The sequence below is a fragment of the Octodon degus genome, unplaced genomic scaffold (assembly GCF_000260255.1).
Source record: "Octodon degus isolate 3935 unplaced genomic scaffold, OctDeg1.0 scaffold00266, whole genome shotgun sequence".
Lineage (NCBI taxonomy): Eukaryota > Metazoa > Chordata > Mammalia > Rodentia > Octodontidae > Octodon > Octodon degus.
In genome coordinates, this window is record NW_004524842.1 from 1,576,873 (window position 1) to 1,588,436 (window position 11,564).

The window sequence follows — 11,564 nt, forward strand, 5'->3', positions numbered from 1 at the left end:
AAAAAAAATAAAATAAAAAAATAAACAAATGAATGAATGAATAGCTAGTGCTGTTCTCTTTGATGATGTCCAAAATGTCATCTGCTCCTCCAGCCTTCTTCATCTCCAGGGTCGTACACTTCATTCAAAGTGCACGCAGGGGCCACCACACACAAGTGTTTCTAGCACACCGCCGAACACAATTTACTATCCTTAATTGCTTGTACACGGCGCTGTATGGGACCAGGAGGCCAGCACTGAGCCCAGTACTCGGCACACTAAATTCTTCCTACTGGACAGGCACAGTACTTTTCCTTCCGTTGGCTGGTGCCAGTAAACCCATCTGGGCAGCCCGAGATTGCAGTCTTTTGCCAGCTGCACCAGACTGTTGGCCCAGACTTTGTGTGCAGTGTCTGAAAACTCTTAAATCCTTGCATTTCAGCCATTTTAAAAAGTAGGTTTCTGAATTCTGTTACTGACACAGAATTTTCAGTAGCGGGGGACTCGATTTTACCTGATGTATTCAGCACCCTGTCAAGATCTTGTTAAATCTTTATTCCATCACCCACTTTAGTATGGGGCCTTCCCACTTGAGTCATCAGCAGATTAGTAAGCTTCCCATTTAATTGTCATCTAACTTAATGAACCTGATGGGGCCAGAGCATCAGAGATTACTTCCGAGCTGGTGTCTGATAATCCGTAAACACTAAAGTTTGTTTAAAACTGTTTAACCCCCAGGGAATTTACAGTACATCATGGAGCAGTGCCCAAAGGGCAATGTCTCTCTCTTTGGGGTGGGCTAGGAGCTGAGTTTCCTGGGAAGATTCCTCTTCACCCTTCAGCTCCTCTCATCCAGTGCCAACTCTTCCCTGGACTTCCTGCAAAGTCACCTTGTTTGGGGACACAGGCAGTTGGAAGACAACCCTTTCTCAAAATTGTATGGGATTTTGCAGATTGCTGGAAGCACTGCTTTCGTTCCTCGACTTCTCAGACAAGAAGGCCAGTACCGCCATCGGATTGCTCACAGACTTGGCCCTGGAAGAAAGGTAAAGCTTTTTACTTCTAGAAATTGACAGCTCTTCCACCTATGTTAAACTGTCTGATTTTTAAAAACTGTGCAGTATGCAGAGAAGCTAGGCCAGGTCTGTGACTACACAGCGCAGCACTCAGAGCAGGAGGGCTGGTGCCTGCAGAAGGCTGCGATCATCCACTTCTGTCTTGGACCCTCCTAGTGGAGGGTGACCCTGTGCTCATGGAGCCCTGGGCAGTGACATACAGCTGGCTCTCTGTATCTATGGCCTCATCTACATATTCAATCAGCCACAGCTCAGAAACATAGGAAAAAGATGTATCTATATTGAACATATACAGACTTTTATTTCTCGTCCTTCCCTAAATAGTACATGTGTGAACTGCTGTGCTTACATGGTATAGGAACATTAAGTAATCAAAAGATTAGATATAATTTGAAGTGTACAAATACAAGTGCTATGGTGTGGTATCTAAGGAAACTGAGCCTCCAGAGCTTTGTGAATCTGGAGGTTCCGGGAAGCAATCTCTAACAGATACTGAGTACTCACTACTTAAAACAGTGCCCTTGGTAATCAGCACACCTACTATGTGTCAGGAAAACTTGCTCTTATCAGTGCCTAGCAAATTTTTGGTGAATAAGCAAATGAGAATGAGCAGTGAAATGTAGCCTTGGGCTGCCAGGGGCGTGATGGGGTGCCTCTCTGCCCACCCTGCTTTCTGTATTTTAGTTTTACTTGGCTGCTGGGGAAGATAGCAAAGGCCTGAGATTTTTATAATTCTTTAGATTTTTAAAAAATCATATCTTTTTTAGAAGATTCTGTATGAACTTTAAAGATCTTGGCTAGCAATGGTTATGTAATGGAGAACAGCTTGTGCTCTGAGACAGGCAGCCCGCTGGCACAGGCAGGAGGTGCGGGCTGCTGCCCTACTATGTGCAGGTGTGTGTGCATCTGGATCCTCGCACAGCTCACACAAGAGGTGTAAGCTCAGCAGGGGAGAAGGGTGCAGAGTCATCTCTGACGTGGATTGGGGATTTCAGCAACTTCTGCTTAAGACAGCTGCCAGCTGAGATCTGTCACTTAACATTAACGACAGATTTCTGGACTCGGAAAACTTAAAGCCTTAGTATATGCATGAGATGAGAGGAAGGTCAGGATGAACTACTCATGCCTACCATAAGTCACACAGGTGCAGCTTATCACTGTTTGCTACATTACCCAAGATATTATGTCACCGCTCATACCGTGTAAAAATAATCCTGGCTGATATTTTCTTGACAGATTCCAAGTCTGGTTCCGGGCCAACCTTCCAGGTGTTCTCCCTGCGCTCACGGGTGTACTGGTGAGCAAATCTTCATTCCTGTCCTCCATGGCAGGCATGCGGGGAGCGAGGGCAGAGGTGCTTAACCATGGTTTCCACCACTGAACCCTCACTGCCTGTCAGGGTGATTAGTCACTTATTCTCAGGTGGGATTTACATGATTCTCAGTTATTGATACTGCCGCAGGGAGGACAGGAGGAGGTGGCACATGAACAGGGATGGTTACAGGGACAAACACTGTGCGTGAACTGTTCTTAGGTGAAAGGAAGAGAGTTCGTCATTCTCCATCAGTCCAATCTGGGTACAAAATCTTCTCATCTCTTTCAGGAGGACAAGTATAGCAGCTCTTGTTGATGAGACAGAGGACAATAAGGATTGTTTAGGAGACTGTGCTAGGCCCATGAGCCTTAGACATTTCAGAGGCACTTAGGGAGATAACTACACCCCAACATTTCGTCACTGTGAAAATAGGGTCTCTTAGAAGGGAAGGGACTTAACCCAGGCCTCCCAGCTAGTTGTTGTAGAGCCCAGCCCCTTTGGGGTCTACTCCATTGTGCTTCTGTCCTCTTGCCGGGGGACCCCAGGGATGTCTCCAAGTGATATTGATAAAAATCATTGGTTCCCAGCCTTTTGATGAGTGAGGACCACTCGGAGATTGCTCTGCTGTCTGAGGCTTAGCTTTCTTTTCATTCACTGTAGAAGAGAGATCCCGTAGTAACCAACTCCTCAGCACTCTGCAAGTGCATCGCCATCATGGGAAGCCTCAGCGCTGAGGCTGCTGCTCGGAGACACATGTCAGCCTGTGAAGAATTTGGGGATGCCTGCTTGGGCCTGCTGGTATTTTTAGATTTTCTATTAAGTTTTTGTCTTTCATACCTTTTGGGGGCATCCACTTATTAATTATCTGGCTTTTCCAAAAATTCTGCTTCTTACAGGGCTTTAAGCCAATGGCTTATCCATTTTGTAATCATAGATTTTGTTGGGCTTCAGGCCTTAAGGGATCCTCTAGACCAAATCTTTCCTATCTGAGAGAATTCATGGGATTTCCTCATGGAGCCACCTTGATCATCCATGCCAGCAGCTGACCTGGGGCTGAGAAGAGGCAGAGAGCCTGGGCACAGATCCCAGAGACTCCTTTTCTGTCCCCTAGATGAACAGTAGCTCATAGAACTTGTCTGTGCACTTTCACCATCACTGAAGTCCATGACACTGAAAATTTAGGGAACGCAGCTACCTCTGCAGTCCTGGTCCAAGGACAAAGATGGCCGTGAAAGTTGCAAGACACCAGGGTCATTGATTACCTTGTTTTGTTTCCAAGGCCAAGTGCGAGGATGACATGGATCTATGCAGGGAGGTCACATACACACTCCTAGGACTCATGATGAACCTTTGTCTTCAGGTCCCCTTTGCCTCAGAGGTATGGGCACTCTCGTCTCCCTCCCTGGAACAACCAGAATACTTCCTGTTGTATAGAACTGTATACAGCCTGTTGACTTGGGCACCAGCAGAGGAGATGGGAAGGGTGGGAGGGACACTCTGTGGGTTCTCTCTGGTGAGAATGAGATGGATCAGTTGTGTATTACTTCAGAAAGCTGCCTGCATGTCCAGCTGTATGCTGAACATAGCACCAGGAGCTGACTTTACAAAGTCAAATAAAATACAGCCTGTGTTGTGGAAGTGTTGCCAGTTAGGGCAGTTAAAGATAGAGCCAAATAGGAGCAATAAAGGAAGGTGTGGAAGAAATCTGGATGGAATGCAGCGAGAGCGAGTGGGCAGCTCTGTTTGGTTGCTCAGAGGAAGCTTCACAGAGGATTTCAGTCACAGGAACTAAGCGCTCTTTCTCCTTTTTCCTGGTGGTTGCAGGTTTGGGCTATGGAGCTGAGCAGAAGGTGCCTGACTTTACTAGACAGCCAGGATGGGGGCATCCTAACAGTGAGTATCTCAGGGAAGTCCAGGACCAGCATCCTTTTTTCTGTTCTGGTTTTATTTTCCTGTGGGTGGGTTTTAACCTTCTAGCAGTCCCTACCTTTGATAATCTGCTGACTCTCTGAGGCACAATGTGGATATGCCTCAGAATAATGCCCACAGCACACAATCAGATTTTGCTTACAGTTTGGGGGATTTGGTGACATCTCCCCTAAGCCTATCTGTGGACTCCATAGAGTTCAGAAGCCCAACTTTGGAATCTCCTTTCTGTGTTGCCTGGAAGCTGACCAGCAGATGCAGTATAATCCACCTGATTTGTCTCATTCCAAGAGACTCTGTGTAGATGGAACATGACGGAAGACTGCACCTAATATTCCTTTAGTCTATCATCAAAAGAGCAAAGATCATGTTTTAAAGCCAGGAGTCTTGAAGGTGGTTTGTACATTCAAGTTTGAGCACCTTTGGAGAACATGCAGGAATGAGTTTCTTCATTCTGCTTCTGGGGTTAAAGCAAACTTTGAAAAACAAAAGCCAGCAAATTCATAGAAGAAAACTTTTGCTGTGTAAGAAAACTTTAGCATCAAGAGATGAGCAATAATATGATTTAGGAGGCTTTATGCCATCCTCCTGAGGTGTGTCTTCTTCACTCACAGTACTAATCACCTGCTTTTCTACCTCTCAGGACAGAGCCTAAAATCTATAGGAACAGTCAAGGTCACATCCAATCTAGCATACTTCGTTTAGGGCGAGCATTCCCAAACAACACTGTGGGCGAAGACTGTAACCCAAGCTCCAGGAAGTGTGATAGGTCTTAAGGTTTCCCTTCCACCCCGTGTGATTGTGCCACAAGTTCTGCGTGTATGTTCGTTTCTATGACGGAGGCATCATTGCTTTCATCGGATCCCTAGAAGATGCCTGTGCCCTTCGTCATGGCAAGCACCACTGTTTTCAGGGGTGGGGGGCTCCTTGGGGTAACGCAGACCTAAAGCTGGGTCTGCAGCACAGCGGGGACACTCTTGGGCCACATGACCATGTGTGCTCCTGCTGGGTGCTGCCTATCCTGCTGAGCAGAGCAGCAATCCACTACAGGGACCAGGGACTTGGGTCAGACCACCATCTTGGGCCTGAACAGGGCAGTATAGTGACCACTGTAGCAGGATTGTAAGGTGTGTATGAAGCTGGTTAGGGCAATAAGAGTGTTAATACGATAATGCACAGGTTTTTCCCTTATCCTTCTAGAAACCTCAACCCAATGAAATGAAAGGCATTGAGAGAAGAAAAATAAAAAATGATTCACATCAACAAAGTGCACAGGCAAGAAGTCCCTTGGTGGATCAGTAGTTCTGATGCATCTCTAGGAGGTGGAGAACGACTACAAGAGTGGCAGTGAGACAGGGCTGATGAGGCCTCATGCAGAGCACAGAGGGGACTCGGCTGGGAGGCGGGAGTTTGCTTTGTAGCGCACTGGAGAGGGTTGACGCTTCACAAGCATGGGGACCACAGAGAATGCAAAGACGAGGCAGGGGGTGCATTTGACGATCTGCCTCCAAGCATGACATCAGCATTTTTTTCTTTTTCTCTTCTCTTTTTTTCTCTTCTTTTTCTTTATTTAGAACTATGACCAAAAGTGTAGGAAATGCTGCATACGCACATCAAAAGACCAGAGGGAAAACACTTTGCTGTCTAGAATTGTACCTCTCTGCCTGCCACTTAAAAACAATCTTCTCATAAGTATCGCATGCCCAGTACATCTTTCTTGCCTTTTTCTTACATGATTGGACAGGTAAGGGTTACAAGACATTTCAGGAAACTCACACACATAAGTGGAAAAACTCAGAGAAAGGGAGGACAAAAATGGCAGCATAGATGCTGGCAAAGAAATCGCAGGTTGTCTGGAACCCGAAATTGAGGCATGTGGAAAGCAATTGCAAAGGAGAGGAGGAGAAAGCAAGGAAGAAGAGGGAGCACAGGGTGCAAGAAAGGACCAACAGGAGGGCTAAAAACCGTGGGGCAATGCCACAAAGGAAGATTCTCAGGAGAACCAATTAGAAATTCTGGAAATGTAAAGCACAATAGCAAATCAAAGATTCAGTGGATGTGGAGTGACAGAAAGAGGGTAATGATCTCTTTCACCAAAATAAAGATGTGTCTGAATATTTTTAAGATTCAGCAGAAAGACTCACCAATGTATGTAACCATACAGAAAGGCAAAATTGTAGGAGATAAAGATGAAGATAAAGATGAGAAATTAGTATGCATAAACTAATAAGATAATAAACTGCCAACCAAACATATAAATACCGTGAGAAATAAAAGACCAAACTTTAAAAAATTTTGTTGTGGAAGAGAGTGCTGGAGTACAAAATAATAGTATAAAAAAGGTTATTTAATGTAATAGCAGAAAATAGCCAAATCTTAGAAGAGACATAGACATACAGGTACTGGTGCCAGTTAGAACCCCAAACAGGCACAACCAGAAAGGAACCTCCCCATATAACAGTATAGCTTAAATATGAAGAGTACAAAATAAAGGACTGACCAAATAGTTCAGCAGGTTAAAATGCCTACAAGTAGGCACAGGGGCTGGGGGTTCAATCCCTGGGCCTGCCATGCCGGCCCTGCTCCCAGGGCATGCTGAGAGGGAGATTGAGACTGGGCGTGGTGGAGTGCCCATGAAATCCCAGCTCTTGGGAGGCTGTAAACAAGTGGATCACTACAAGTCTGATCTAGTAGTAAGACCCTGAACACCCTGTAGACCCTTCCCTAAAATAAAAATGAAAGTACAAAATAAGGAAAGACTACTGACATTTGTAAGAGAAAACACCAAGTCACTGATAGAGGTAAACCCATATGAGTAACTTCACATATTTCTAGAGAAACTCTAAAGGCCAGAAAAACACAGAAAGATATATATAGTTTAAACCCTGAAAGAAAATACCTGACAACCTAGATTACTATGTTTAGCAAAGTTATTCTTCAAAATTGAAGGAGCAATAAAGGTCTTACAAAATTAGCATGCACTAAAGAAGTTCAGTATTGCAGAAGGCACTTGGAAGAATCCTACACACATGAGGAAGAGATCAGCTATTAAAAATTTTGAAATAATAAAACATTAGAAAAACAAAAGTGACAGGAACTAGTGCATTGCTTTTTATAATAACTGTAAGTGGTCTTGATTCTCCATTCAAAAGGCACAGACCAGCAGATGGGATTAAAGTCAAGATCCAGCCAGGCATGGTGGCTTGCATTTGTAATTTCAGCACTTCTGGAGCCTTTAGTGGAAGGACTGCAAGTCTGAACCAAACCTTGGCCACCAAATGGTTTAGTGAGACCCTGTTTGAAAATAGGATGTGGGAGGCTGTGGACCTAAATCTTTGAGAAGGCCATGTGTTCAGTGCCCAGAACTACAACAGATAAAAATAAGGCCCAATTCTTTCCTTCTTGGAAGAAAACAACTCACTAGCAAAGACCTGAGAATGAAATCTGGCAGATCTGGCAACACAGACTTCCAGACAAAATCTGTCAGATAAAGTAAAGAAGTTCAGGATATATTGGTAAAGGATAAAATCCACCAAGAAGACATAAAAATTATAAATACTTATCAAACCAGTGTACTGGTTCATAAAACACTACTACAAGGAGACACGTAGGCCCCAGTACAATAACAGTGGCAGTTTAAGTATTCTAGTCTCACCAATAGGTAAGTCATTCAAATCAAAAAAGATCAACAAAGAAACATTAGGGTTAAGTTACATGATAGGTAAAATTGACTTAACAGATGTCCACAGAACTTTTCATCCAATACAGCATATATATTCTCAACAACTCACAGAACATTCTCCAAATGGGCCCTTAGAAAGCAAACCTTAACAAATGCAGAAATATTGAAGTAACTTCTTGCTGCTCTTCAGATCAGAATGGTATGACGTCAGAACTCAGTAGCAAGAGAAAACATGGAAAGTATGGAAATGGAACAGGTCCCTTTTGAATGATCAGTGGGTCACTGAAGAAATCAGGCAAGAAATTTAAAAATTCTGGGCTGGTGAGATGGCTCAGTGGTCTAACGCACCTACTCAGAATAAGCTTAGCAAAGCACAGGGACCGCGGTTCAATCCCCCAGCACCACATGCCAGCCAGCCCCGCCCCCTGGTGGGCTGAGCTGGCCACACACAAATAAATAAATAAATAAATAAAACTTAAAAAAAAAAAAAGAATGTATCAATAAAAAAAATAAATAAAAAAAAGAAATTTAAAAATTCTTAGGGTCAAATGAAAATGAAAATACAACATACTAGAATCTTTGGGATTCTGTAAAGACAGTTCTAAGAGGAAAACTTATAGCTCTGAATGCCTCCACCAGAACATCAGGGAGATCTCAAGGAACCTAATTATATATCTCCAAGCCTTAGAGAAACAAAAACAAGTCCCAGCCAAGTCCAACAGGAAAAAAAATAAAGGAATAAGATCGAAAATGAATAACATGAAGGCCAACAGACCAATAAAGCATTGGTTTCTTGAAAAGATAAACAGAATCCCTAAACTGATAGACAAGTTAACCAAAAGAAAGAGAAGACCCAAATCAATACAATTGGAGATGAATAAGGACCTGTTACAACAGACATGCTTTAATTTGTTTCATCTCCTTTTTTCAATTGTTAGCACTTTTTCTCTTCTTAATTTTTTATACTTTTTTTCTTCCAATTTTACATGTATATATCTGGTAATATAAATAACTGCTTGGAAGACAAAACTATGTATTTGCAACAAATACTGTGGAATTCGTATTACTTTTTTAAGTGAAAATCTATATCACTTGTAATTTTTTCTGTTTCAATTCTAATTTGTACTCTCTTTAAATTTTTTTAAAAGAGATACTAAATCTAGAGGATTATTAGGAACTACTTTGAAAACCTGTATTATTAATTGGATAATTTAGAAGAAATGTATAAAATTCTAAACGCATATAATTTATCAAAACTAAACCAAGAAGATAGAGAAAACCTAAATAGAATGAGAAGCAATGAGATAGAAGCAATAATAAAAAAGTCTTCCAACAAAGAAAAGCCTAAGATCAGATGAGCTCACAGCTGAATTTTGCCAGACCTTTAAAGAAAGTTAGCACTGTAGCTCCTCAAACTATTCCATGAACTAGAAAGGGAACGAATACTTCCGACCTCCTCCTATGAAGCCAAAATCACTTTGATACCAGAACTGGATGAGGACACAACAACAACAAAAAAAGAAAACCATGGACCAATATCCTTGGTAAACACAGATGCAGAAATCCTTACCAAAACCAAAACCAAATCCAGCAATACATTAAAAAGATCATACACCACAATCAAGCTAATTTCATTTTAGGGATACATGAATGTTTTAACATATGCAAGTCAATAAGTATAATATACCACATATCTACACAAGGTATGTAGATTGAACCCAAGACAAATATTCATTATAAATAGCCAAGGTAAAAATCACATGATCTCAGTTAATGCGAAGAAGACTTCAATAAAATGTAAAACCTCGTTGTGTTAAAAAGCCCGAAGAAACTGGGATAAATCTTCAGTATAGTAAAGACCATATAAACAAAACCACAACAACATCACACTGAATAAGGCAAAACTGAAAGCATTTCCTCTCAAATCAGGAACAAAACAGGATGTCCACTTTCATCACTCTTATTCAATATAGGTCTTGAACTTTTAACAAGAACAATTAGGCAAGAGAAAATAATGAAAGGAATACTAATAAGAAAGAAAAAATTATCCTTATTTGCAGATGATACTATTCAGTAGTTAGAAGATGCTAAAGACTATCCAAAATTGTTTGAGCTGATAAATGAATTTAGCAGTGTAGCAGGATATAAAATCAGTGTTAACAAGCCAGCAGCTTTACAATATACCAGTAATTGACTAGCTAAGAAAGACATCTAAAAATAAATTAATTTAAAATAGCTTCAATGAAAATAAAATACCTAGGGATAAACATAACTAAGGAGAGGAAAGAATTCTGCAATGAAAATTTCAGAAAACTGAAGAAACAAACTGAGGAGGACACCAGAAAATGAAGAACTCTTCCATGTTCTTGGGCTGACAGAATATTGTCAAAATGGCCATATTATCAAAATTATTTTTTCTCTTTCCCATCTTGCAAGATAGCAGTCAAAAAAACCTGAGAAGCCAGACACTAAAGAGAAGAAACCTGAAGTCAATAAGACTGATCTCAATGGTACTAGTAAAAAGGGTAAGGTGAAGGCAAAAATGTCCAAGAAGTGGCAGCCCCACTGCAGCCGAAATCCTGTCCTGGTTAGAGGAATTGGTAGATACTCCCAATCTGTTATGTATTCCAGAAAAACATCATATAAAGAAAATACACAGCTGCTAAATCAAAAGTTAAGAAGAAAAATAATGAACAAGTTCTTGCTACAATCACAAAACCAGTCAGTGGGGACAAGAATGGTGGTACTCGTGTGGTTAAGCTTCGGAAAATGCCTAGTTGGTACCCTACTGAAGGTGTATCCTGAAAGCTCTTGAGCCATGGATAGAAACCCTTTAGCATCACTCCCGGCACCATCTTGATCATCCTCACTGGGTGTCACAAGGCAAGAGTGGTCTTCCTGAAGCAGTTGGCCAGTGGCTTGCTACTTGTGACTGGACCTCTTAGTTTTAATCATATTCCTCTATGAAGAACACACCAGAAATTTGTCATTGCCACCTCTACAAAAATTTATAGCAGCAAAATGAAAATCCCCAAACACCTCACTGATGCTTACTTTAAAAAGAAGCAGCTGCGGAAACCCAGACACCAGGAAGGCGAGATCTTTGACACCAAGAAAGAAATACCAGATTTCAGAGCAGCACAAGGTGGATCAAAAAGCAGTGGACTCACAGATTTTAGCAAAAATCAAAGCTGTTCCCCAGCTCTAGGGCTACCTGCAATCCATTTTTGCTCTGACAAATGGAATTTACCCTCATAAATTGGTGTTCTAAATTTCTTACTAAGAACCTAATTAAATAACTGATAGATATTTTTTAAAATGATCTTTAGATTCTATGCAGTACATATCAAAATACCAGTGGCATCTGTGACAGTGCTAGAAGAAACAAGCCAAAATTTCATGTGGAAACAAACAAACAAAAGAGTTACCAAAGCACTCCTAAGTAAAAAGAGCGATACATGATCCCAAATTATATCACAAAGCTACAGTAACACAAAAAGCATGGCTACTAGCACAAAAATGGACACATAGACCAATAAAACATAATAGAGAACAGAACCAAACTGACACAATTATAGAAAAAAAA

The 11,564-nt window shown here is 41.6% G+C and overlaps 1 protein-coding gene across 7 annotated transcripts in view; it reads left to right on the top strand.

The window, feature by feature from the left end:
* The window catches only part of Ttc12 (tetratricopeptide repeat domain 12), a 72,933-nt gene that overhangs the window by 55,819 nt on the left and 5,550 nt on the right, over positions 1-11,564 (top strand). For 6 of the 7 annotated variants that reach the window (XM_023706617.1, XM_023706613.1, XM_023706614.1 and 3 more), the window contains exons 14-18: positions 933-1,025; positions 2,292-2,352; positions 3,031-3,168; positions 3,650-3,748; positions 4,195-4,263. In XM_023706617.1, coding sequence (XP_023562385.1) covers positions 933-1,025; positions 2,292-2,352; positions 3,031-3,168; positions 3,650-3,748; positions 4,195-4,263 — 460 coding nt within the window. Of the gene's footprint in view, positions 1-932; positions 1,026-2,291; positions 2,353-3,030; positions 3,169-3,649; positions 3,749-4,194; positions 4,264-8,168; positions 8,268-11,564 lie in introns of those variants that run through there. The other variant, XM_023706619.1, reaches the window with a different exon arrangement.